Source organism: Camelus dromedarius, chromosome 24 (genome assembly GCF_036321535.1).
Source record: "Camelus dromedarius isolate mCamDro1 chromosome 24, mCamDro1.pat, whole genome shotgun sequence".
NCBI lineage: Eukaryota > Metazoa > Chordata > Mammalia > Artiodactyla > Camelidae > Camelus > Camelus dromedarius.
Window position 1 is genome coordinate 13,383,280 of NC_087459.1, and position 23,520 is coordinate 13,406,799.

At 52.8% G+C, this 23,520-nt stretch overlaps 2 protein-coding genes across 4 annotated transcripts in view; one reads left to right on the top strand and one right to left on the bottom strand.

Moving 5' to 3' along the window:
* ABCC1 (ATP binding cassette subfamily C member 1 (ABCC1 blood group)) overlaps nucleotides 1–2,350 on the top strand; it is a 126,705-nt gene extending 124,355 nt beyond the window's left edge. For all 3 annotated transcript variants that reach the window (XM_064478472.1, XM_064478471.1, XM_064478473.1), the window contains 2 exons: nucleotides 15–209; nucleotides 753–2,350. In XM_064478472.1, coding sequence (XP_064334542.1) covers nucleotides 15–209; nucleotides 753–861 — 304 coding nt within the window. In that variant the 3' untranslated portion in view covers nucleotides 862–2,350. The remainder of the gene's footprint in view (nucleotides 1–14; nucleotides 210–752) is intronic.
* A 4,787-nt stretch (nucleotides 2,351–7,137) lies between these two features.
* The window catches only part of ABCC6 (ATP binding cassette subfamily C member 6), a 68,539-nt gene continuing 52,156 nt past the window's right edge, over nucleotides 7,138–23,520 (bottom strand). The window contains exons 22-31 of the mRNA XM_031433150.2: nucleotides 22,918–23,125; nucleotides 18,704–19,014; nucleotides 16,561–16,760; nucleotides 14,474–14,600; nucleotides 13,336–13,437; nucleotides 12,500–12,646; nucleotides 10,326–10,484; nucleotides 10,083–10,249; nucleotides 8,002–8,196; nucleotides 7,138–7,697 (exon numbers count right to left, since the gene is read on the bottom strand). Of these exons, the coding sequence (XP_031289010.2) occupies nucleotides 7,589–7,697; nucleotides 8,002–8,196; nucleotides 10,083–10,249; nucleotides 10,326–10,484; nucleotides 12,500–12,646; nucleotides 13,336–13,437; nucleotides 14,474–14,600; nucleotides 16,561–16,760; nucleotides 18,704–19,014; nucleotides 22,918–23,125 (1,725 nt within the window). The 3' untranslated portion in view covers nucleotides 7,138–7,588. The remainder of the gene's footprint in view (nucleotides 7,698–8,001; nucleotides 8,197–10,082; nucleotides 10,250–10,325; nucleotides 10,485–12,499; nucleotides 12,647–13,335; nucleotides 13,438–14,473; nucleotides 14,601–16,560; nucleotides 16,761–18,703; nucleotides 19,015–22,917; nucleotides 23,126–23,520) is intronic.

A 23,520-nucleotide genomic window follows, 5' to 3' on the forward strand; every position in this document is an offset into this window, starting at 1 on the left:
TCCCTTCTGGTCAGCGTCGGGCAGCGCCAACTTGTGTGCCTGGCCCGGGCCCTGCTGCGGAAGACAAAGATCCTCGTGTTGGATGAGGCCACAGCGGCCGTGGACCTGGAAACGGACGCCCTCATTCAGTCCACCATCCGCACGCAGTTTGATGACTGTACCGTCCTCACCATCGCTCACCGGCTCAACACCATCATGGACTACACGAGGTGACGCCCCTGGCACAGAAGGCCTCCGGGCCTTGGGGGTCCCCTCATTCACTCAACACTGTCCTAATGCCTCGTGACAGTCCCAGCTAGTGGAAGCTCTCTTTGTCCCAGGTAGTACCAGGTATTTCTGACACCACGCACTCATGTTTCAACCAACACATCTGTGTGGAGTGTCTGCCACATTCCTAGCTCTGCTCCAGGCCTGGGGACACAGCGGCGAGCTGTCAGACTAGGAGCCTGCCTAAGGGACCTCATAGATGAGTTGAGGGCTGAGTGAGGAGACAGACGATAAACACAGTGACAAATAAAAACGCATTGTGCCAGGAAGGAAGTATGAAAGATGATAGACAGTTCTGGGGCTGCACTGCAGGACACTGACATTGACGAGAACTGGGACTGAGGATGGGCAGCCCCTTGGAAGGACAGTCCAGGCAGAGGGTGTTACGGGCCTGACCCAAAGCAGGGACTTGCCCAGGTGGGCCCTTGGGGCGTGAGGTGCCAGCCCCTTGCCTACCCCTCAAGTCTGCATCTTCTCCGTTGCAGGGTGATCGTCCTGGACAAAGGCGAGATCCGGGAGTGCGGCTCCCCCTCCGACCTCCTGCAGCAGAAAGGTATCTTCTACAGCATGGCCAAAGACGCTGGCTTGGTGTGAGCCGCGGAGCTGGTGCAGCTGGTCAGAACTGCAGAGCTGACGTGCCAGCAGCCAGGGATGACTCAGCATCCTTGGGAACCCAAGCCTCTCATAGACTGAAACCAAAAAGAAAAAAAAAAAAAATCAAAACACAAAGCAGCCACCATTTGGCCCCCTGCCTGGAATTGGCCATGAAGAAACAGGAGAGACAGAGAGATGCAGTCCTCCCAGAACACGCAGCCTGGCCTGTTACCCCGCAGACATGCCCCTGGGAGGGCCGTGTGCTCTTGGTGCTCCATGGGGAGGTTTTGGCCGCCAGACTCCCAGAGAAATTGGCTGCGTAAAATATGCTAGTGACCAAATCCAGCCAACTGCCTCAGATCTCTCCAGCTGAAGTCTGTGGGTTCCAAGCTTTTGAGAAGCTCCCTGGTCCCTGGCTCCTCTCCGTCCTCGCCTGGCTCTACCCAGATGCTTTGTTTCCTTGGGGCTGCAGTCTGGAGGTGAGGGGTCTGATGAAGCTCATTCTCGCCCTTGGGCAGTGTCCTGAGGGCCACTGACACTCGCCTCACCAACCATCTGGTCTTCCAGGTGCTCAGACACTGGGAACCAACATCCCAGCACTGCCCCCCCCCCCCCCGGACCTGCCCCACAGGCCTGCAGCAGCTTTGTCTCCTAGCGCTTCTTGTTGACAGGACTGGCCTGGACGTGGCAGGGGTCTGGCCCAGGAGGTCTCTCTCAGTGCCGACTCCCCTGCTCGGCCTCTCCCCTCCTCACCCACCCCAGGTTTCTTGCCTGCCTTCCTCCCTCTTTACCCATGGCTAGAACGGGTTTACTCTGCGGGGACCCGAAAGACAAGACCTGCTCATGGTTGTGCAGCGGCCAAAGCCAAGAGCACCGGGTACTTTCTGGAAAAAGGCCACTGAGTCATCTCAGTTTAGACTTCAGTTTCTTACCCAGGGCCTCTACTTAGTGGCAGTGGGGAAGACTTGACACAGTTACTGAGTCTCTACCAGGACAAGAACGAACCTATTCACGAATATCAGCGATTTCTTATTCTTTTCCTTTTTCTTAAAGTACCTGCTCCAGGGAGAAATGTGGTCTCAAGATGTTAATTTCTTGGGAGGAAGTACTGGGCCAAGGAGCAGCATCCCAGGGAAGGGCCAGATTGGCCGGCGTCTGGCGGTTGGTCCATGTGTTCCTGGAAGGAAACGGGCAAGTGGGGTCCTTAAGGTCCCTCGATTGGAGACCAAAGTGTGACCCGAAAAGCAAAACGAGGTCACGGCTGCCCCAAGAGTCATGCTCGCTGTGTGAATTACATTGCTGACTTCAAACCAGAGAAGCATCTTTCCTTTAGGTGGAAATATATATTTATTTTTTGTAAGTTAAACCATTCTTTCACATTAGATAAACCAAGTGTTTCTTGGGGATCTTTTTGTAATGACTTAACACTGGAAACGTGAACATTTGCAAATAATTTGCAGTAAAAAAAAATATTTTATTTCTTTCTAAATGACTGTTGTGTTTTCTTTGGGGCATCAGCAGAGGTTCCCACCATCTCTCCAGGAGTGTGGATGAGGCCCCCTCTTTGCTGCTGCTACTCTTTCTTCTTGACAGACGGACTGTTCCTAGCGGGACCTCTTGGAAATGGGAACCTAGTGGGACCTAGTGGGACAGGCAGCTCCACTCCAGGCTCACCCACTATTCCTCTCTGGTCCGGAGTCCCCTGGGGAGGCCTCTGCAGAGCGCAGAGCCCAGGGCCTGGCATGGAGCAGGTGCACAACTTCCCCCTTTCCCTCCCACAGCACTAAGGCACTTACCTGGAAGAGCAGGTCCGCAGGTCCGCCCACCTCTCACCTCCACTGAAGTCTGGCCCCACCCACTTCAGGGTGAATGCTGCACCCACCTTCTTTTTATAAAGCAGATCAACTTTAACCCCTGCCTGGGGCTTTCCATTCCTGAGCATCCAGCTGCCCCACGACATGCCCACAGGCACATACCAGGTTGTGCACCTGTTTAGGATCTGACCCAGGATTTTAATCCTCAGGATCAGGCGCAGAGACAGAAACACACCCACGTCTGAAATCAGCTCCCTACCCATTGGGCACGGCCATAGGCTTCTCATTCTAATGGTGACAACCTTGCAGCTTCTTTTCACTGAGTACCTTCAGCTCCCAGTCCCTCAGGTAAGGCTACCAGGGGACAACCTCACGGGGGAACTGGCTGTGCAGGGCTCTTCCACCTGAGCATGTCCTTGGAGCCTGCTTCTGGGGTGAGTGCTCCCCAAATCCTGGCATTTCTCACTGCCCATGCTCACCAGTTCAAACGCAGACTCCAGTACCTGTCTCACTCCTCCACTATCCAAAACTCAGACCAGTTACCACAGCGGGGGCTCCCTGCCTCAGGCATCCCGACATCCCTGGCCGCCTCCGTGGTCTGGTGGGGCCACGTGCCTGATTCTGGCCAGCAGGCTGCGGGTGGGGCTGACTTGTGTCACTTCTGGTTTGAGACACAGGGGAGCAGGTGTGAGTTGCCCACATCTTCCCCTCCCCTGCTGTGGTGACTCAGAAGCCAGCCCCTGAGAGGTGATGTCATAAAACCAGAACAGTCTGACCTCTGTCGCTGCACAGAAGGTAGTGACCCAAGAGAGGCACTGGATGCTTATCACGAAATATATAAGCGAGAAATACACCCTTGTGTTCATTTCCCAAGAGTTTATGGCTAGTTGGTTCCTGCAACACAGCCTAGCCTTGCCTAATACAAAGGGGTTGTCAAGGGTAATTCTGGCCACAGGTCATGTTTGCCTTGCCTGTCTGTGTCTTAGACCTCAACCTGGCCCACGCATGTAACACATACGTCACTGCTCATCTTCACAACAAGCCCAGAGGCAGGTATGGTCAGCCCCATTTTACAGATGAGGCAACTGAGGCACACAGACTAACTTGCCCAGGGTCACACAGCCAACAGATGACAAGGGCAGGATTCAAGTCTGTCCACCGTCCTTCATTCTCACGCCCTATGCTGGGTCCTACAGCAAATTCGGCTGCCTTCCTCCAAGACACCTGGAATCTGACCATTTCTCATCCCTCCCGTCACTGCCACGCTGGTCCCAGCCACATCGTGTGTCCCTCGTTTCCCCACGACAGCCAACCCAGTGGTTTCCCTGCTTCTGCCTCTAGCCAGCCCCCCAACCCCCCAATCTGTTCTCGACCCAGCAGCCTCAGTGAGCCTGTGAAAACATGTCAGGTTGTGCGGCTCCTCCGTCACAGCACTCCTGTGGTCCCCATCTCGGGGTAGCCGCCAGCCTGGCCTCCTGCAGCCTCTGTCCTCAGCTCCCCTTTCTGCCACCACTCAGGCCTCCCAGCCTCGCACACCTGCTCACCTGGCTGCTGTTCCGATGTGCAGGCGCATCCTGCCTTGGTCCTCCCTCTTCCCCGATGTCAGCATTGCCTGCCCCCTTCTCCATTTGCTTGACAATGGCAGCTGCGTGAGAACAGGGCTTTAATCTCATTCCGTGCTGAGTGCCCACTTCTAGGGCACAGCACACAGCACGTGCTCAGTGACTGCATTCTCTGATCCGGGATGAGCCAAGAGGTCACTGGGGCCCTAGAACCTGCCCTTCCAGAGCCATAGCTTCCTCAGCGGAACAGCTGGATCATCGTATCTACCTGGCCAGGTGGCTGTGAGGATGAAAACAGATCAGGGGTAAAGCTCCCAAACGTGCCTGGCTCTTAGGACACGTCATACCTGGTGTTACCAGTCACACATTCAATGTCCGTCCATCCATCTGGCCATCTGTCCAGTCACACAGTCAGCATCTACTGAGCCCTCGTCCGGGCTACGCGCTGTGGCAGGTGCTGAGGAAAGCACAGCGAACACGGATGCGCAAACCTCTCGCCTCGCTCAGGAAGGAGAGGAGCCTCCCTTCTGGTGGGATGCTGGAGTGGAATTCAGCCCTCGTCAGTGAGCTGATGTTCCAGGGGCAGCGTGCACATTGGGAGGATGTGGGCTCTGGATTCACATCCCTACTTACTTAAGCTCTGTCTCAGTTTTCTCATCTGTAAAAGGGGCCTAACAATAGTACCTTCCTCAGCAAGGCGTCCTAGGAGCAAGCAGGATGGCGTACCTCCCCCTCCGACTGCAAGGATGAACTGGGTGACCGTGGCATTTAGAGCAGGGCTGTGTGTTTGCAGTGACCAGCAGGACACGGGTGAGGGTTACAGACCTACAGAGAGAGGCACTGACCAAGGGAGGAATGGATGTGGCTTTCCTGCATCTTCACTGCTCCACCCGCCAGCCAGGCTCTCCTGGCAGGAGCTGCGGCAGCGGGATTAATGGCCTGGATGGCCCTGCAGGCTGGCCTCCAAGGAGCCGTGCGGCGGGCGCGACAGCAGCCTTGTCAGCGGGCTCTCACAGGCACTGGCTCCGTGGCCCACACGCTGCTTGCTGGCAAAATACCTCCTTCAGGGAGGCTCTTGTAGCCCTGGAATGACCCCAAGTGAGTGTGCCAAACACACAGCTGCGGCTGCCTTTGCCTGCGGTCACTTTGCTGGGACAGGAGGTGACGTGGCTCCAGGAAGAGACACAAGAAGCGCCGTGTCTGGTCCCCTCCGGGCTTCACAGTTGGACAGATGCCCTGTGCAAGATGATTTGGACTCTGCTGTTTCAGACCCAAGAGCAGATCCCTGCTCTGCCACTTAACTTGCCAGGTCACGTCCACTCTCCGAGCCTCAGTTTCCTCATCTGCAAAATGGAGCAAAATCATGAGTAACAATGGCATTTTGTGCGTGATGGGGGGGTGTTCCCAGCAGACCCTCCCCAACCCATTTTGAAGGCATCACAATGAACTTCTGGCCACGTCCTGGAAAAGGGAGGTAGAAACTGTGATTGGGCCTAGATTTAGATTACTTGGGGCTGAAAACCCTAAGTCAGGAGGGACCATCAGAAAGTCCTCATGACCTGGCTGGGACAAGGCGGGCCCTGCGTCCTGGCAGGTAGGTGGGTGTCCACAGACCTGACACACCAACACAGCTGTTGTCCAGGCATCGGTGGATTACTGACGGCAAGGGGTCCCTAACTCCCAGCTAGCAGTGTCCGAGAAGATATTTTGTCATGAGAGGAGAGGGTGCTACTGGTTTCTAGTGGGTAGAGGTCAGGGAGGCGGCCAGACATCCTACAGTGCACAGGACGCCCCACACAGAATTATCCAACCCACATGTCAGTAGTGAAGAGGTTTCTAAAAACCCTTCTCTGCTGCCTCTTGGAGGCCCACAAACATAACAGTGGTAATAACAGCAAATGATTACTGAGCACTTACTTTGCGCCCAGCTGGGCTCTGACCCTGTCTGAGTGTTGACTTGCCTCATCCCAGCAGCAGTGGCCTGGGGTCAGGGAAGAATGCTGGGCTGGCAGAGCCGTGATCCACGGGCTGGTCTCACTTCTCACACTGCCCTTTTCAGCGCTGTCCCTGTGACCTCAGACTCAGCTACTTTTAGGCTTTCACCTCTTTCCTGGTGCCTTAAGCCGGTTTTATTAGAATGCTGACAGCTGTCTGAAACGGGCCGCAGCCGCGCACACAGCGCACTGCCCTTCCCAGGATCAAGTGTCAGATCTCCACCCGCCAGACCTCTGCCTTTCAACAGCAGATCTGCAGGCGCCTGTTGGGGCTCCCCCAGGAAGCCAGAATTTGGTCTTTAATAAACGAATGTACAAAATGTGCCAAATCCTGAGCAAATGTCCCACCCCTCCCCTCCCCCAAGTCACGACCAGGAGGCCTGACTCCTCTCACCTTGCTTTTGGAACTGAACGGCATGCTGGGGGAGAGGGGGAGCTTGTGCCCAGAGAGGCCCATCCCCAGTGTGGGTTGTGGCCTGTCCATCTGTTCCAACAAGACGGTCCTTGAAGCTCACACACAAGGGTTGGAGCAGCAGTTCTCAGTCCTGTCTGCACGCTGGAATCATATGGGATGGAGACCACACCAGTGGTGGCAGGGAGGGAGGTGGGCGGGCATGGTTACAACATGGCAACTTGAGGGGCTCACGTGGAGACGGAAGCGGTCAGCATCCCGACCGCGGTGGTGGGTGCAGGAACCTGTACGTGTGGTGCAATTGCATAGAACGCACACAAGCACGCACACACACACACACACACAGTCACACACAGTGAGTTTAAGTAAAGCCGGGGTATCTTAGCCGGATCAGTGGATTGTACCCATGTCAGCTTCCTGGATGTGACACTGAAGTATCATCTTTTAAGGTGTCACTACTAGGGGAAAGGGAGTAAAGAGCACACACAGAGCCCTCTGGGTTATTATTATTATTACTTTTTACAACTGCTTATCAACCTACAATCATATCAGAACAAAAGGGTTAATTTGTAAAAGATACACACACCATTGGTCCAGCCCCAGCCCCAGGGATTCTGATTTCATTGGTCTGTGGTAGAGCCTGGGCAGGGCAGGTTTTGGGGGTCCCTAGGCAAGTCTGGCAGGTGGCCAGGACAGAGGGTCACTGTCGACTTTGGCTCTGGGGTGGACGGGGCTGGATGTGCCCTGATCAGGCCCACCCAGGAGTTTGCTGTGTCCTCCTGGTCCTGTGGTGATGAGGCACTTTCTCTGCCATCTTCCTCCTAGAGAGCAGAGGGTTCTGGACTGTTTCACAGGGCCACTGATAACCCGGGTCACCGCATCTTCAGGGCCTGGTAGACTCTGCAGGTTGGTGTGGAGGGAGGAGGACCGAGCAAGGGGCCAGGCTCAGACCAGGCCTGACTCCTGTGCCAGCCTGTAAAACAGGCCCCTCTGGGCCAGCAGCTGGGCCGGGCTGCCACTCTCGGCCACCTGCCCCTCATCCATGACCAGCACCCTGTGGGGGAGAGGGAGACAGGCAGCTCTTTGGACATCAGCCGAGGCACTGAGCCACCATGAATGCCCAGCCTGCCTGGTCTGAGTGAGTCTGGCCTGTGCAGCTTCCTGACCCTGATGGCCAGGTTTAAAGGATCTGCTGAGCACACGTCCTCGGGCTCATCCTTCCTCTCCCGGCATCAGTCTTGCCACCTGTACAATGGGTACCTGATGACCTAAACCAGCTCTAAACCCTGATGCCTTACTCTGCCTTGCAGGGGTGCCCTGGGGGCTGGCTGCGTGATGGGGGCGGTGGGGGTGCTTACCTGGCACAGTCCATCACCGAGCGCAGGCGGTGGGCAATGAGCAGCACTGTGCAGGGAGCAAACCAGCTCCACAGGGCGGCCTGCATCTGGCGCTCCGTCCCCGGGTCCACAGCGGCCGTGGCCTCATCCAGGATGAGGATCTGAGTTTTCCGGAGAAGGGCACGTGCCAGACACAGGAGCTGCTTCTGGCCCACGCTGGGAATCAGGGGGAGAGTCAGGCCAGATATTTGCCCACAAACATGTCCCCACCGCAGCTCCAGAATTAGGGATGGGGTGCATACATGCATGTCCACACATGTGGATCCCAGTCTACACAGCCGGTGGGGGTCCCTATCCTGCCATTTTTCAGCAGGGTGACTTTAGGCAAGTCATTTAAACCCTCTGTGCCTCAGTTTCCCCGTCTGTGGAATGGCTATTTCTATTTCACGCTCTGGTCTTCACCTTGTACCAGACACATCCTTGTGCACCTGGGTAAATACTGACTCACCTCAAAGACCACAAAGGTAGGCACTGTATTAGTAAGTCTTCCCTCACTGGGTTGTGAACACAAGATAAATCATATAAAAGCACTCAGAAGTGTGCTTGTCACAGAGTTAAGTCCTTTTTCTCTGATGACAGATGAGGAAGTTGAGGGTCAAGGTCATGCAGTAAGTCAGCTCCCAGAGCCTGGAGACTCAAGGGAGTTTGGGGCTGTTTCCCGCCACGTTCAGCTGCCTCGCGGAGTAAACCCTCTTGGGAACCAGGACCTACTGTGGTCCTGCAGGTGTCAGGTGCCTGGGCTTTGCTCCAGCCTCTCCACTTATGAGCTGGGTGACTCGGCAGATCTTTCAAACCTCAGATTCTCTGAACTGGGCTTAATGCAGCTTTGAGGATTAAAATACTGAAGTGAATAGTTCTGACATGCCAGGGACTGTTGCAGCAACTTTACAAAGTGTAACTCATTGAATCCTTGTACAGGTAGGTAGGGTCTAGTTATCATTCCCATTTTACAGATGAGGAAACTGAGGCACAGGAGATTAAGTAACTTGTCCAAGGTCCTACAACTGGTAAGTGGGGGAGCCTGGATTTGAAGCCTGTCTGTGCTCTTGGTCACCAAACTCTGCTCCCCCTCCAGTGCCATTACAACCCACGGTCCCTCTTCCTAATACCTTTGGAGTCCGGTAAGTTTTGGAATCCAGAATGTCTTGATTTTTAGCAAGTATTCTATGATTACAGCAGCACTATTCACAAGAGCCAAAAGTAGAAACAACCCAAGTGTCCATTTATGGATGAACAGATAAGAAAAATGTGGTCTAACCACATAATGGAATGTTATTCAGCCTTAAAAAAGGAGGAAATTCTGGCACGTTACATTACAGATGAAGCTGCAGGACATTATGCTACATGACATAAGCCAGTCACAGAAAAACAAATACTATAATAATATTCCACTTAAGTGAGGTACCTAGAATGCTCAAACCCAGAAAAACAAAGTGAAATGTTGGTTGCCAGGGGCTAGGGGCGGGGTGGGGAGAAGAGAGAATCATTGTTCAGTGGCAACAGGGTTTGGGTTTTGATTTTTGCAAAATGAAAAAGTTCTGGAGATTTGTTACACAGTGATGTGAATGACCTCAACGCTACGGAACTGATAACTGGTTAAGATGGTACATTTTACGTTATGTGTATTTTACTAAAATCTTTTCAAGTTTTTTAAGACACACACCATATGTTGCTCCCTGACAACCCCAGGGAGCATGGGGTTAGCACCCAATATCAAACACAATATTTTTGTAGCAAAATAAATGCTGAGCGAGATAAATAAAGCCTGTAAATAGCCTCATGGTCAGCAGTGGTTGGGTTTTGCCACCAAATAAATTTAGAAACGAACTTAGGAAAAAGCAGCCTGATACTCAGAGCCCGTGTTGGAGTTTGGACCTGCTGAGCAGGGAGGGGACCCGTACTGTGATTATGAATAGAATGGAGTTGATCATCTGATGTGGGGAGGCGGTTTCCAGGGCATATTACCCTTGGGGGGAGCCTTGGCCACACCCACCTCTCCCCCCAGGCCCTCACAGGACCCAGCTTGGGTGGGGCCACCCTACCTCAGGTCGTCGCCTCGGTCAGCACACTCGTAGTGCAGCTGGCCGGGCAGGCCAGCCACCAGGGCTCTCAGCTGCACCGTCCCCAGGGCCGCCCAGATGGCCTCATCTGTGTGCTCGTGTAACATGTCGAGGTTAGTCCGCAGAGAGCCAGGGAACAGGACGGGGTCCTGGCCAAGAGGGACAGCGGGTCAAAGTCGGGCCCAGCCAGGCCTCCCACCTCTGCCCACCCTTCCCAGGCCTCACCTGAGGGATGACGGTGATCCTGGACCGCAGTGTGTGCAGCCCCACTTGGGCGATGGGGACTCCGTCGATCCAGATGCCACCCTCAGCTGCCTCCAGGAGCCGCAGCAGGCCCCTGGCCAGGGAGGACTTCCCGGCCCCTGTCCTGCCAACGATGCCCACCTGCCAGGGGAGGGGAGGGCAAGGCCCATTCTGACCAGGCACGGCCAGAAGGCAGGCCACAGCCTGGGGGGCTCCTGGGCATGTCTCTGCTAGGTGTTTCCACTGCACCCAAGATCCATCCGTCCACTCATCATCCTTTGAGTATCCATTCTTCTACTTGTATCTGTCCTTCTGTCCATGCATCCATTCATCAGTCCAATACTTTCTGTCTGTGCATCTTCTGCTATCTTCCCCTCATCCTAGCACATCTCTCCCATCTTTCAATCCATCTCTCCACCCTTCCTTCTATACCCCTGCCCTACCTCCTGCTCCTCCATCCTTCTATCCACACCCCTCCATCATCCTTCATCTTCCCTTTCATCCCTGTGTCATGTCATTCTATTTCTGTCCCATCCTCCTGTTAGTTCCCCTTCCTTCTATCCACTCCTCACTCACCCTCCTTCCATCCATCCCCTCATCTTTCCATCTGCCCTGCATCCTTCCTTCCACACACCATCCTTCCTTCCACATCCCATCCTTCCCTCCACCTCCCATCCTATTCATCCATTCATCCTTTCATCCATGCCTCTTTCTTCTTTCCATCCACCCCCCATCCTTCCATCTGTCTGCCCATCTTTTTATCCACCCCCCTCAACCTTCCTTATCTTTACTGCTGCATTCTCAATGTCCGACATGTGGTGGGGGTTCAACACTATTTGTTTAATAGATGACTGAAAATAAACGAATTCATTAATAAATGAATGAATGCCATTGAATGACAGGCGCTTTTTTAGGCACCAGGAATACAGAAATTAAGGAGTCCTTGCCGCAAAAGGCTCACCATCTGGTCTGGGAAATACTGCAATGGAGTAAACTTAATTTTAATACAGTGTGATGAACAAACACTCTCTGTAATCAAGCTCTGGGCCTGCAGCAATGGAGGGAAGCAAGAAGGTGCTGTTCATGTTGCCTGGGATGGGGGTTAATGGGGTAATCAGAGAAGGCTTCATGGAGGAGAGGACATTGGGTGGAATCTTGAAGGATGAGTAGGAGTTCAGAGAGGGGAAAGATTCCAGGTGACCCACATCAAGTGCCAGACTGCAAGCTCCCTGAGGGCAGCACCATGTGTGCACCTGGCCCAGAGGTAGCTGCTCCACAGATGTTGGCTAGGCCCAGGCAGGGCAATGAATGAAGTGGAGAACTGAGTAGGGCCTTGAATGCCAAGCTCAGGAGTTTGGGCTTTGCCCTGTGGGAAGCTCAGAGGAGGAGGAAGGTCTGGAGCAGGTAAATGACGTGCTCAAACCAAGATCATAGGAGAACAGATTGGCAGTGGTGAAACAGGAGGCTGGGGGCTCAGTTGGGGGCCTGGAGAGGTGGCGGGGAGGACAAGGGGGAAGTGTCACTGGGTGGGGAGGGATTCGATGAACTGGCCTGACTAGGCACCTGTCAATGGGATGATACTAGGGTTGTCAGAATAAAAATGCAAGTAATAATGAATAAAAGCACTGGCCTTTTCTGTGGCACTTGCTGTGTGCCAGGCACTGTTCCAGGCCTTTCTGTGTATTAACCCAGTTAAACTTCACAACAGCTCTATGAGGGTGACATTATTATTCCCATCTTACAGATGGGAAAACTGAGACCAAGGCATGCAGTGACTTGCCCAAGGTCACCCGTGGCAAAGCCAGGAAGTGAGCCCAAGGAAACCGGATAATGTACATGGAACATTCAGCACTGGGCCCAGCACACAGTAGGTGCTCAACTAATGAGAGACAGAAGGAAGAAGAAAGTTAGGGAGATGCCACCTCATCTGAGACACCAAAGTGCGTGGGTTTCACCAAAAAGGGAGCAGGTTTGGGAAAAATGATAAATTCAGTTTAGGGTGTGGTGGGTCTGAAGACTGGGGGACCTGAGGCGGGGACACGGAGGAGGCGGCTGGTGCCCTGGGGTGATGCCCAGACTGGCCATGGTCCTGAGGCCTCTCCAGCCACCCTCTGGCCTGGCCGCCATGAGAAGGCAGCTATGGGAGAGCCACTCACCTTCTCTCCTGCATGGATCTTGAAGGACACACCCTGCACGGCCAGTGGGAGCTCGGGTCGGTATCTCAGTCCAAAGTTCCGGAACTCGATCTGCCCTCCACAAGGCCAGGGGGGCCGGGCCGCACAGGCAGGCAGCCTCCAGGGTGCCTGGGGCAGGAGAGGACACTGCGTCAGAGGAGTCTTTCTCCAGGCTTCTCATAAAATAGCCCACCACTCTGAGCCTCAAGTTTCCTCTTCTGTAAAATGGGCATATTTCCTGCTATTTTACAGGATTATTATGGGACATGGAACATGGAACATGGCAAGGCTAAACACATGTAATATTTGGTGTCGTGAAAATAATAATGGTGTTGGCTACTCTTCATCTATTTTTATGATTAACTGTCAAATAATACTCTCTCTTCCACCAGGAGAGGTAGACACTCTCCTTTTTCTTGGTGAAAAGGGCAAGTCTGTGCAGTGGGGAGACCAATGCTGCTTGCTATTCCTGTGACCCTGAACAGGTCCCTCCACTCCCTTGAGCCTTGGTTTCCCCATCTGCAAAATGGGGCTAATTAGAGCAGTGGATATGTGTTGAGTGTTTATGGTGTGCCAGACACCGTATGAAGTCCTTTACTGTGGGCTGACCTGACTTGCCCAAGCTAGGTAGTAGAGGAACCAGGATTTGACCTGGTTCCAGACTCTACCCTCTTAACCATTACTGCCACCTTGGCTGTGACTCCAGCCAACAGTGGTGGGGGCTCCAAAGCCCATGGCAGATGTCAACCTGGGTCTGCTGCCCTCCACTGTAAGTCCTGGATGGGCCACACCCCCTGCCCCCATCTCCTGGCCATTACCTCCTTGGGCATCTGGGCATAGTCCTTCAGCCGCTCCACTGACACGATGCTGCTCTCCAGGTCTGTCCAGCTGCGAACAGCCCACTGCAGCGTCTGGGTCACCTGGTAAGAGAAGACACCTCAGGTGACTCCAGCAAGGCCACCAAGACCTCTTTCTCCCTTCAGCATGCAGAGTATGCAGAGCAGAAAGGAGCCCTCAGACATCAGCTTTCCCATCCCTTCTTAAAACAGGTGGGGAGACAGGATCAGAGAGGGTGCATGGCCCTCCCAAGGACACCCAGCAGGACTGTAGCCCACTGACTTCCATTCTTGAGAGGTTTCCCTCTATTGATTTCCCATCATACTTGGAACCATGCCAAGCTCCTCACTGGGGCCCCCTTGCCCTGCCTGCTCCACCCCTGCACCCCCACCCCGCCAACCTCATTTCCTGCCCACTCTCTCCAGCCACAACATCTCCTTGCTGTTCCTCTAACACACCAGGCACGCCCCTCCCTCCATCCCAGGGCCTTTCCTCCTGCTGTTCCTTCTGCCAGGACCACTTCCTCTCTCCCTCACTTCCTTCAGGCCTCAGCCCACAAGCCCCCTCCTCAGGGAGACCTTCCGGGCCGTGTAATAGAAAAACACCCTCCCCCCAGTCACACTCCATCCTCTTCCTTGCTTTTTCCTTAAGCTTAGCTGCCTCAGTAATAAAATGAGAGCAATAATAGTACCCTTGATGGGGCTGTGGGCTGGATTAATATTTATGAAACTTTTAGAACAATGCCTCATTCATAGCAAATGCTATGTACATAGGTGTGTGTATATATATATTTCCTTTATAGATATCATAACCTGACATTAAATGTCATTATTAATAGTTAACAAAAAGTTAACAATGCACTGGGAATGGACACTATATACTTGATCTCAACGAGTCTTTACAACATCTGAAGTGAAAGGCCTCTGCCCATTTTCCAGGTGAGAACACTGAGGCCCCGAGAGGGAAGAAGATTCTTGCCCGAGGCCCGGCCAAGGCTCTTGTAGAGCTGTATTTTCCTCACTGGTTGGAAGTTTGGACACAGGTCTTTGAAGGTCCCACCAGCAGGGGTCTGTATTCCTTCTGTCCAGGCCCCAGAGCCCAGGCGGGTGTCGGGAGTACCTGCAGGGCGGCGGAGACAGAGAAGCCCACGAGGCCGGCGCTGAGGTGGGCCTTGCTCAGCACCGCACACAGGGCGGCCGCGAACACCAGCCCATTCCCCAGGAGCTCCAGGTTGGCAGCGAGCCACCTGCAAGGGGAGGCAGGTAAGAGCGGGGTCACCATGGGCCTCTCGGCAGGACCTGCTTCTCTGGGCACAAGGACTGGTCAGCGTGACGACTTGAGTGTCCGCGGGGTCCCAGCAATAGTCTCCCCTACACCCCATGGCCCTCCTGAGCTCCGAGGGTCGGAGAGGCTGATGCTGTCCTGTCTGTGCTCAGGGCCTGGCACACAGTAGGTGCCCCAGTAAAGCTCTGCCACGCTGTTGCTTATCTGTCCCCAGGCTGTGCCCAGCCACGTCCCCAGCCACGTCCCCTGTGTTCCCTCTGTCTGAACCTGACTTCCATCTTCAGGTGACCAACATCTCATCACGCAAGTCAGCTCAAGCATCACCTCCGCAGAGGGCCTTCCGGTCTGCTCCTCCCTTTTCTCTCTCTTTAGAATGACACTATTTAATCAGTCTTGACTATCGGCCTCCATCAGCAGATCATATGCTCCACGAGGGCGGCAACTGTGTCTCGTTCTTGGCTCTGTCCCCAGCACTGGACCTAGCATGCAGTAGGTGCTCAACAAGTACACACTGAATGAATGAAAAAATATGTGCCCAGTCTATTGAATTCCTACTCCACCATTCATTGGCGTAATCATTCGTGCACTCATTCAGCAGGTGTGTATTAAGCACCTACTGTATGCCACGCATGCTGGAGACGCTGGGGACACAGCCGCAAACCAAACAAACAAACATCCCTGTCTTCAGAGAGCTCTGAGCTTCACTGTATACAACACCTCGTCCTCCTAACAGTCCCACAACGGGGCTACTGTGTCCCCAACTGATGAGGACCCTGGGGCTCCGAAGGGTTAGATGCTTGCCCAAGTCCACACATGCGACAAACACTGGGATTGGATGGCACATCTGCTTGACTGAAGGTCTGCCACTTCCTAGATGGCTGACCCTGGGGGAGTCCCTTCACGTCTCCAAACCCCAGCTGACCCACCTGTGGAATGAAGCAACATTTGGCTCATTACAGCTGAGAGGACTAAATGAGAGATGCCCACCAGATATGGTGCAGCAATCACTGGCCCCTACACCTGGGTGCTTTTAAATGTTCATAAGGTCCCTGCTCCCAGGCTAGGACCCCAGGAAGCGGAAGGGCAGGTCACCCAGAGGCACATGGAGTTGAGACACTGCACACAGCTAGAGGGGCTGACAGTCCCAGCTGGCAGGGGACCTGGGCAGAAGGGAGGAAGGAATTCACATTTATTGAATTCACACCTACTGGGTGCCTGACCCTCTCCACACTCTGGCACCAGACTGCCTGGATTCAAATCCTAAATCCACCATGTATTTGCTGTATGGTCCTGGGCATGTTCCTCAATCTCTCTGTGCCTAAGATTCATCATCTATAAAAAGCGTCTCTTCCCAATGGAGTTGTTCATAGGATTAAATAAATTAATGCACGGAGGATGCTCAGGACTGTGCTGGGCATGTGATAAGCATGTTACAAGTATTAGCTGTGAGTGTATTTGTTTAACCCTCACAGCCACACCATGAGTGCAAACCCACTTTGACAAATGAGGCTCAGAGAGGTTAGGCAACTTGCCCAAGATCAACCAGCTAATAAGTTGCAGGGCTGGGATCTGCATCTGTGCCTGTCTGTGCTCAGAGCTTGTGTTCTTATTTTTACGTAGTACTGGAAGGAAGCTGACGATGCTTATGTAGCTCCTTTGTCACCAAGGCAACAGAGGCTTCTTCCCTTTTGCTGACACCTGTACCTCCTGCCCACCTGCTATTGGGGACCCCCAGGGCACGTTCCATCTGCTCCCAGCGCAAGCCACAGGCACCCAGGGATTGATCTAGACTCCACTTTATCCCTGATTTGCTGTGTGACCCTGGGCAGGCCACTTGACCTCTCTGGCCACACAGTATGACCTTAGGTCTCATTTTCTGGGGACACACATGGATTACAGGGTCTCCCTTGCCTCCTTCTTACCTGTCAGCCACCAGCCGCGGAAAACAGACTCTCTGGCTTTCATCCACGTGCGCATCATTCTGAGCCACAAAGGGGCCCTGGGCCTGGAAAGCCCTGACCACTGCCCCGCCCTGGAACGTCTCTGCCACGTGGGAACACACGAAGGAGTATCTGGCTGTCTCCAGGCGTCTGAGTTGACACGAGCTGGCCACATACAGGCTCTGAAGTAGGACAGTGGGGAGCAGAGAAGTCAGACACACAGAGAGAGTTTGAAAAGCATAGGGAGGTCTGTTACCGCTTGCTGTGTGACAGTGGGCCAGCTGCTTCCCGACTCTGGGCTCCAATTTCCTTGCAGAATCAGAGTTCCACATTAAAAAAAAAAAATTGTCTTGGAAGCTTCCAAAACTTCCAATGCCTCACTCCAGAGCTATTAAATCAGAATCTCTGGTGGCATCAGCTTGGTCTTGGAATTTTTCCTTCCGGTGATTCTAATATATAGTCAGGATGGAGAAACCACTAATCTACTGTAAAAGTCTTATTCTCAGCTCTAAGGGCAACTGCTTCACTGAAGGGCCAGTCACTGTGGGAGCAAGGCCACGAAGGGCAAGGAAGGCACTTGGCCACAAGTCAAATTCATTCACTTAACTTGAGGGTTACCTGCCAGGTGCTGGGAACACAGTGGTGCACAAATAGATGATGTTGTTTGGTTTGAGGTTGGAAGTTGTGTGCAGCTGGCAGGCAGAAAGGAATCTGCCTTTGCCAAACTCCCAGGCTGTGTGCCAGGCTCTCTTCAAAGACAGTTGATTCTTGAACAACATGGGTTTGAACCGCACGGGGCCACTTACGCCTGGAGTTTTTTCAATAGTAAATACTACCCGATCCACAGTTGTTGAATCTGTGGATATGGAGGGACTGCGAACACAGAGAGCCAATCACAACTTATAAGCAGATTTTCGATTTTGAGGAGGGTCGGCTAACCCCTGCATTGCTCAAGGGGTTATGCAGTATTCAGTCATTGTGGGGTGGGTATTTGTGTCGTTCACAGTTTACAGGTGAGAGACTCAGAGGGATTAAGCAGCTGGTTCAAGCCTCTGCAGTGAGCAAGCGGCAGGGCGTGGATTCAAACCCACCTCCGCCTGACTCCAAAGCTCTGAACAGAGAAGCAGTCCCTCTCCCAGGTCAGGAGGGTATAGAGAAGACTTGGGACAGTTGTGGAGGGCAGTGATGGCCATGGTTTCTGCCTGGCTACCATGGTTTGTTCTACTTCTGATTTCCTTGGTGGGGGTGGGAGGTTGGCAGTCAATAGTGGGACCTGATCATGGAGGTGGTCACACGACACAGCCCCACTATCCCCACGGTCACAGATAAGAGCTCAGGGATGAACACGTGCCCATGAAGGGCCAATCAGAATCTTCCCCAGGACTGATGTATGAATGCTGAGTTGGAGAAAAGGCTGCTTTGCGTTGGGGTTGCTAAGGTGGGAGGCCGTGAGGACAGCAGTCCCCCTGCAAAGGGAGCATGTGCAAAATTAGGCCAAGCAGAGCTGAGCCAGTGGTTCTTAAATATTAGTCTGGATCAGAATCACCTGGAGGGTTCATTAGACCCCAGATTTCTGGGCCCCGCCTCCACGGTGTGAGTCAGTAGGTCCTGGGTGGGGCCCAAGAGTGTGCAGTTCTCACCAGCTCCCACGTGAAACTGCTGCTGCCGGTCTGACACCACACCTTGAGAACCACCGAGGGAAGATATGGAGAGAGGGACAAGATCTTGGTGACAGCTGACCCCCTGGCACTCTAGGAATGTAAGTCATTAAATTCTGTTCTCATGTTGAAGCTAATTTAAGTTGGTCTCTGGTTCTGGCAACTGAAAGAGACTAGCCTAAGACAACAGTCTATGAGAGCTTGCAATGCCTTTCTGGTTTCCTGATCACTGGAGAAGAGGAAGCTGATTTCAGCAGCAGCAGGACAAAATAGTCAGAACTTTGATGTGAACATATGGAAGACAGACAAGAGTGAGTGTTAGAAACAGACTGGTGTATCTGTTTCTGAGAATTCTTCTAGGGGCGGCCCCGAGGTTTCCAGCTGGGTAGAACCCCTTACACTGAGTCCTGCCCAGAGACAGGGGACTGGCTTAGGTGACCCCAGGAGCCTCCTCGACCTCTCCTTACCTGAAACCCAGCATAGAGGAGCAGCAGTGGCAAGATGGCCACAACAGCCAGCGGGGTGGCCACCATCACCACCAGGCTGACTTCCAGGAGTCCGAAGGCGTACACCAGTAAGGACCGGAGTTTGTCTGGGATGTCCACATCTACTGTGTCTGTCTCCTTGGAGAAGCGGTTCAGTAGGTTCCCGATGGGCGTCCGCTCAAAGAAGCCGATGGGAGACTGTGCCACGTCCCACAGGAGCCCCCGGAAGAGCAGGCTGGATGCCCGGATCCCACCAAGGAGTACCGTGGCCATGGAGGCAAACAGCCCGATCGCTGGGGAAGACAGGGTGTCAGAGCATAAGGGCTGGAGACGCCCCGACTGCCCCATGGTGGCTGTCTTATGGTTGGCCACCCCGATGATCTCTTGATGGAACCACCATGCAGTGGACTGAACAGTGTCTCCCTCATCAAATTAATCTCCACCAGGAACCTCAGAACCTGTGACCTTATTTGGAAATAGGCTCTCTGTAGATGTGTTTAGTCAAAGAGCTTGAGATGAAATCATTCTGGATTTAGGATGGGTTCTAAATCCAAGGACTAGTGTCCCTGCAAGAAGAGGAGAGGATACACAGAGACATGGAGATGAAGATGATGTGAAGACAGAGGCAGAGACTGGAGTGACGGACAACACGTCCAGGAAAGCCCAGGATGGCCAGCACCCAGCAGAAGCTGGGAGAAAGGCATGGGATAGTTTCTCCTTCAAGAGGAACCAATCTTGCTGACACCTTGATTTTGGACTTCTGGCTTCAGAACTGTGAGAGAATAAAAGTTCTGTTGTTCTAAGCTACCAAGTTTGTGGCCATTTGTTTTATGGCGGCTCTAGGAAATAATATACCCCCTTCCTAATGCCAATCTACGTACTTGGAATGGGGCTAACTTCACTCCCCACTGTTTCTGGGGTGGGGAACATTTAACCCCTGGCCAATCCAAACCACTGCAGTTGCTTCAGGGATGAACACATGACCCAAGTCAGGCCAACGAGAGTGAGACCTGGGACTTTGCTAGGACTTTTGGGAAAAGGTGCTCACTTTTTTGAGGTGGCCAGGCTGGAGCTATAGGATATCATCTTACCACCAGGGCGAGAAGTCTGCTTGGACAGGAAGCTACCACAGAGGAAGAAAATGAAGCCAACCTGATAGCATTTGTTAGACCCCTGGATCCAGCCATACCTGAAACTAGCTACCTATGGATTCCAGTCCCAGAAGCCAATAAATCCTCTTGTTGCTCAAACTAGTTTGAGATATAGTTTTATATAGTTAGTATATTATAGCTGTATAGTTAATAGCTATACAAATTTCAAACAGAGCAGATTTCACAATAAGGAAAGTTAATAGGGATAGAGGGGCATTACATAATGTGGAAAGGATCTTCTACAACTAAAGATATAAAGAAGGAATCACAATGAAATGGGCAGGAAAGGGGGAGACACAGTACAGTCAAGACCCACACCCCCGAGTGGGTGACCCACAAATGGGAGGATTTACAACTGCAGAGCTTCTCCCAAGGAGCACAGTGTCTGAGCCCCGCATCAGGCCCCCCAGCCCAGGGGTCCTGTACTGGGAAGATGAGCCCCAGAACATCGGGCTTTGAAGACTAGCAGGCTTACCTTCTGGAGAGCCAGAGAGCTGTAGGAAATAGAGACTCCACTCTTACGGGGCACACAAAACATCTAATGCAGAAGCAGTAATTTGAAAGGAGCCTGAGTCAGACCCACCTGCTGATCTTGGAGAGGCTCCTGGAGGAGAAGGCAACGGGAGCTCACCCTGGGGATACAGATGCTGGCAGCAGCCATGCTGGGTGTCTCTCCACCACAAGGACAGTGGTGCTGGCAAGCAGCATTTTGGAGTACTCTCTCAAGCTTGTCAGCCTTGGGACCCAGCCCTGCCCAGCAGCCTGTCAGCACCAGTACTGGGACGCCCCAGGTCAAGCAGCTGGCCAGGTGAAGACACAGCCCCACCCACCAGCAGGCTGGCTGCCTTACGGCTGTCCGAGCCTCTAGACACCCCAGGACCCAGCCCCCCAACCAGTGTGCTGGCACTAGCCCTCAGAACCTCAGGGCCCCCAAGCCAGCCATTGGCACACAGCCCCACCCAACAGCAGACTGACACCAACTCCAGGACACCCAGGGCCCTGCAGCCAGAGACCTGAGGACCCAGTTCCACCCACCAGCAGGCTGGCACCAGCTCCAGAAGAACCCAGACCCTAGAGCCAGTCCGTCAGGAACTGGCCTTACATACCAGCAGGCCAGCACCAGATTTGTGACCAGAGCTGCAACCAGCCACCCTGGGACCTGGCTCCACACGAGTGGGCCAGCACTGGCCTTGGTATGCCTGGGGCTCTGCAGCCAGCCGCCTTGTGGCCTGGCCCCACCAGAAGCAGTCAGCAGCCTCTGCACAAGGCAGGGCCTAGCAACCAACCAGACTGGGGATCGGTCACAGCCCACCAGACCAACCATAGTAGCCAGCTAACAGTCAGACAGAAGGGCCCATGCATCCCACATACAGGGCACCCCTAGAGCATTGAGGTCTGTGACAAGAGGGGAGTGTGCAGCTGGGAAACACAGGATGTCTCCTACAAAAGGCCACTTCTCCAAGATTAGGAAGTACCAGCCTACCGGGTACATAGAAATAACAATATATCACTCAATGGTGAAAAGCTCAAAGCATTTCCTGGACCAGTAACAAGACAAGGGTGTGCATTATCACCACTGTTAGTCAACATAGTATTGGACATCCCAACCACAGCAATCAGAGAAGAAAAAGAAATAAAAGGAGTCCAAATTGGAAAAGGAAGACATAAAACTCACTGTTTACAGATGACGATACTATACATAGAAAATCCTAAAGATGCCATCAAAAAACTACTAAACCTATCAATTAATTCAGTAAAGTTATAGCATACAAAATTAATATACAGCAATCTGTTGCATTTCTATACACTAACAGTGAACTATCAGAAAGGAAATTAAGAAAACAATTCCATTTACAATCGTATCAAAAAGAATAAAAGACCTAGGAATAAATCTAACTAAGGAGGTAAAAACCTGCACTTGGAAATCTGTAAGACCCTGCTGAAATTGAAGATGACACAAGCAGATGGAAAGACATACCATGCTCATGGACTGGAAGAATTAATACTGTTAAAATGACCATACTACCCAAGGCAATCCAAAAATTCAATGTAATCCCCACCAAAATACCAATGGCATTTTTCATAGAACTAGAAGAAATAATTCTAAAATTTGTATGGAAACACAAAAGGTCCTGAATAGCCAAAACAATCTTGACAAAAGAACAAAACTGGAGGTAACACACTCCTGATTTCAAACTGTATTACAAAGCTATAGTCATCAAAATAGTAAGGCACTGGCACAGAAGCAGACACATAGCTCAGTGGAACAGAACAGAGAGCCCAGAAATAAGCCCACATTCATATGGGTAATTAATCTATAGCAAAATAGGCATGAATATACAATGGGAAAAAGACAGCCTCTTCAGTAACTGGTATTGGGAAAAGTGGACAGCTCCATGCAAAAGAATCAAACTGGACTACTGTCTCACACCATACACAAAAATAAATTCAAAATGGATTAAAGGCTTAAATGTAAGACCTGAAACCATAAAACTTCCAGAAGAAAACATGGGAGATGTACCACTCTGGTGTGGGATGTTGATCATGATGGAGGTTATACACGTATGGGGTTGGGGGTACAAGGGAAATCTCTGTACCTTCTGCTCAATTTTGCTATGAGCTCTAAAAAATAAACCTACTTCTAAAAAAGGAAGAGAAGATGGGAGGTGACGATGGTGGTGACGTGGTACAAGGATTTGACTCCTCTGGGGGTGGGGTGCTGGAAGTCACCAGCAGTCAGACCTTGGAGCTGTCCTCTGCTTGGGGGAGAGGCAGAGTCCAGCTGACCTGCTGCTCCACCCAAGTGTTCAGCAGCCCCACCATTTGGGGGCCAAGATTTTGCATTTGTTGATGAGGCTGGGAGAGATTCTGAGGGTTCCAGAAAACTGGGGATGTGCCCCACCCCCTACTTCCCCAGCCTCACCTTAAGGATGCAGGTCTATGTTTGGACCCAGGATTCTTGCTCAGATGTTTAGGGAGAACAGGGTGATCCAGGGAGCACTGAGAAACCCTTGGGTGGAGCTAGAGGAAGGCCGGCAAGGGTACCTTGGAGGCAGCCCAGGAGCCCGAAGACCCAGCCTCGCAGAGCGGCCTGCGTCTGCCGCCCGTCCACCGTGGGGTCGTCTGCCCACAGGCTCAGCCAGTAGCCACGGCAGAAGGAGGCCACTTGCTGGCAGAAGAAGAGGAAAAACGCATAGAGGCAGAGTGGGGTGCCCACAGCTCGTAGGTAGGTCAGGTACATGGCGGCCTTCACCTGTAACACATGTAGGAGAGATGGAGGCAGAGAGAGGCCCCTGGAAAGGCAGGTGGGGTTGGGGGGAAGGCCAGGTGAGGCTCCCAGAACGTACCAACGGGGCATGCGGAACCACCATGCAAACCTCACAGGTCCTCTCTTAGCACCTCCCCCTACTACTACATGCCCTGTCTAGCCTCGGGAGCCCCTCCCTCTATGGCCCCTAGACTGCCAGTGGGACCCTAAAAGGTGATAGGTTTTGGCACTTTCTGGGTTTGAAGTGATTTGTTGAACACCTACTATGGGACAGGCATGTGTCTTCATCCTCATAACTCTCACCTATCACATAAGGAAACTGAGGCACAGAGAGGGTAAGCCACTTGCTTAAGGTCTGGTTCCTACAAATCTGAAACTCT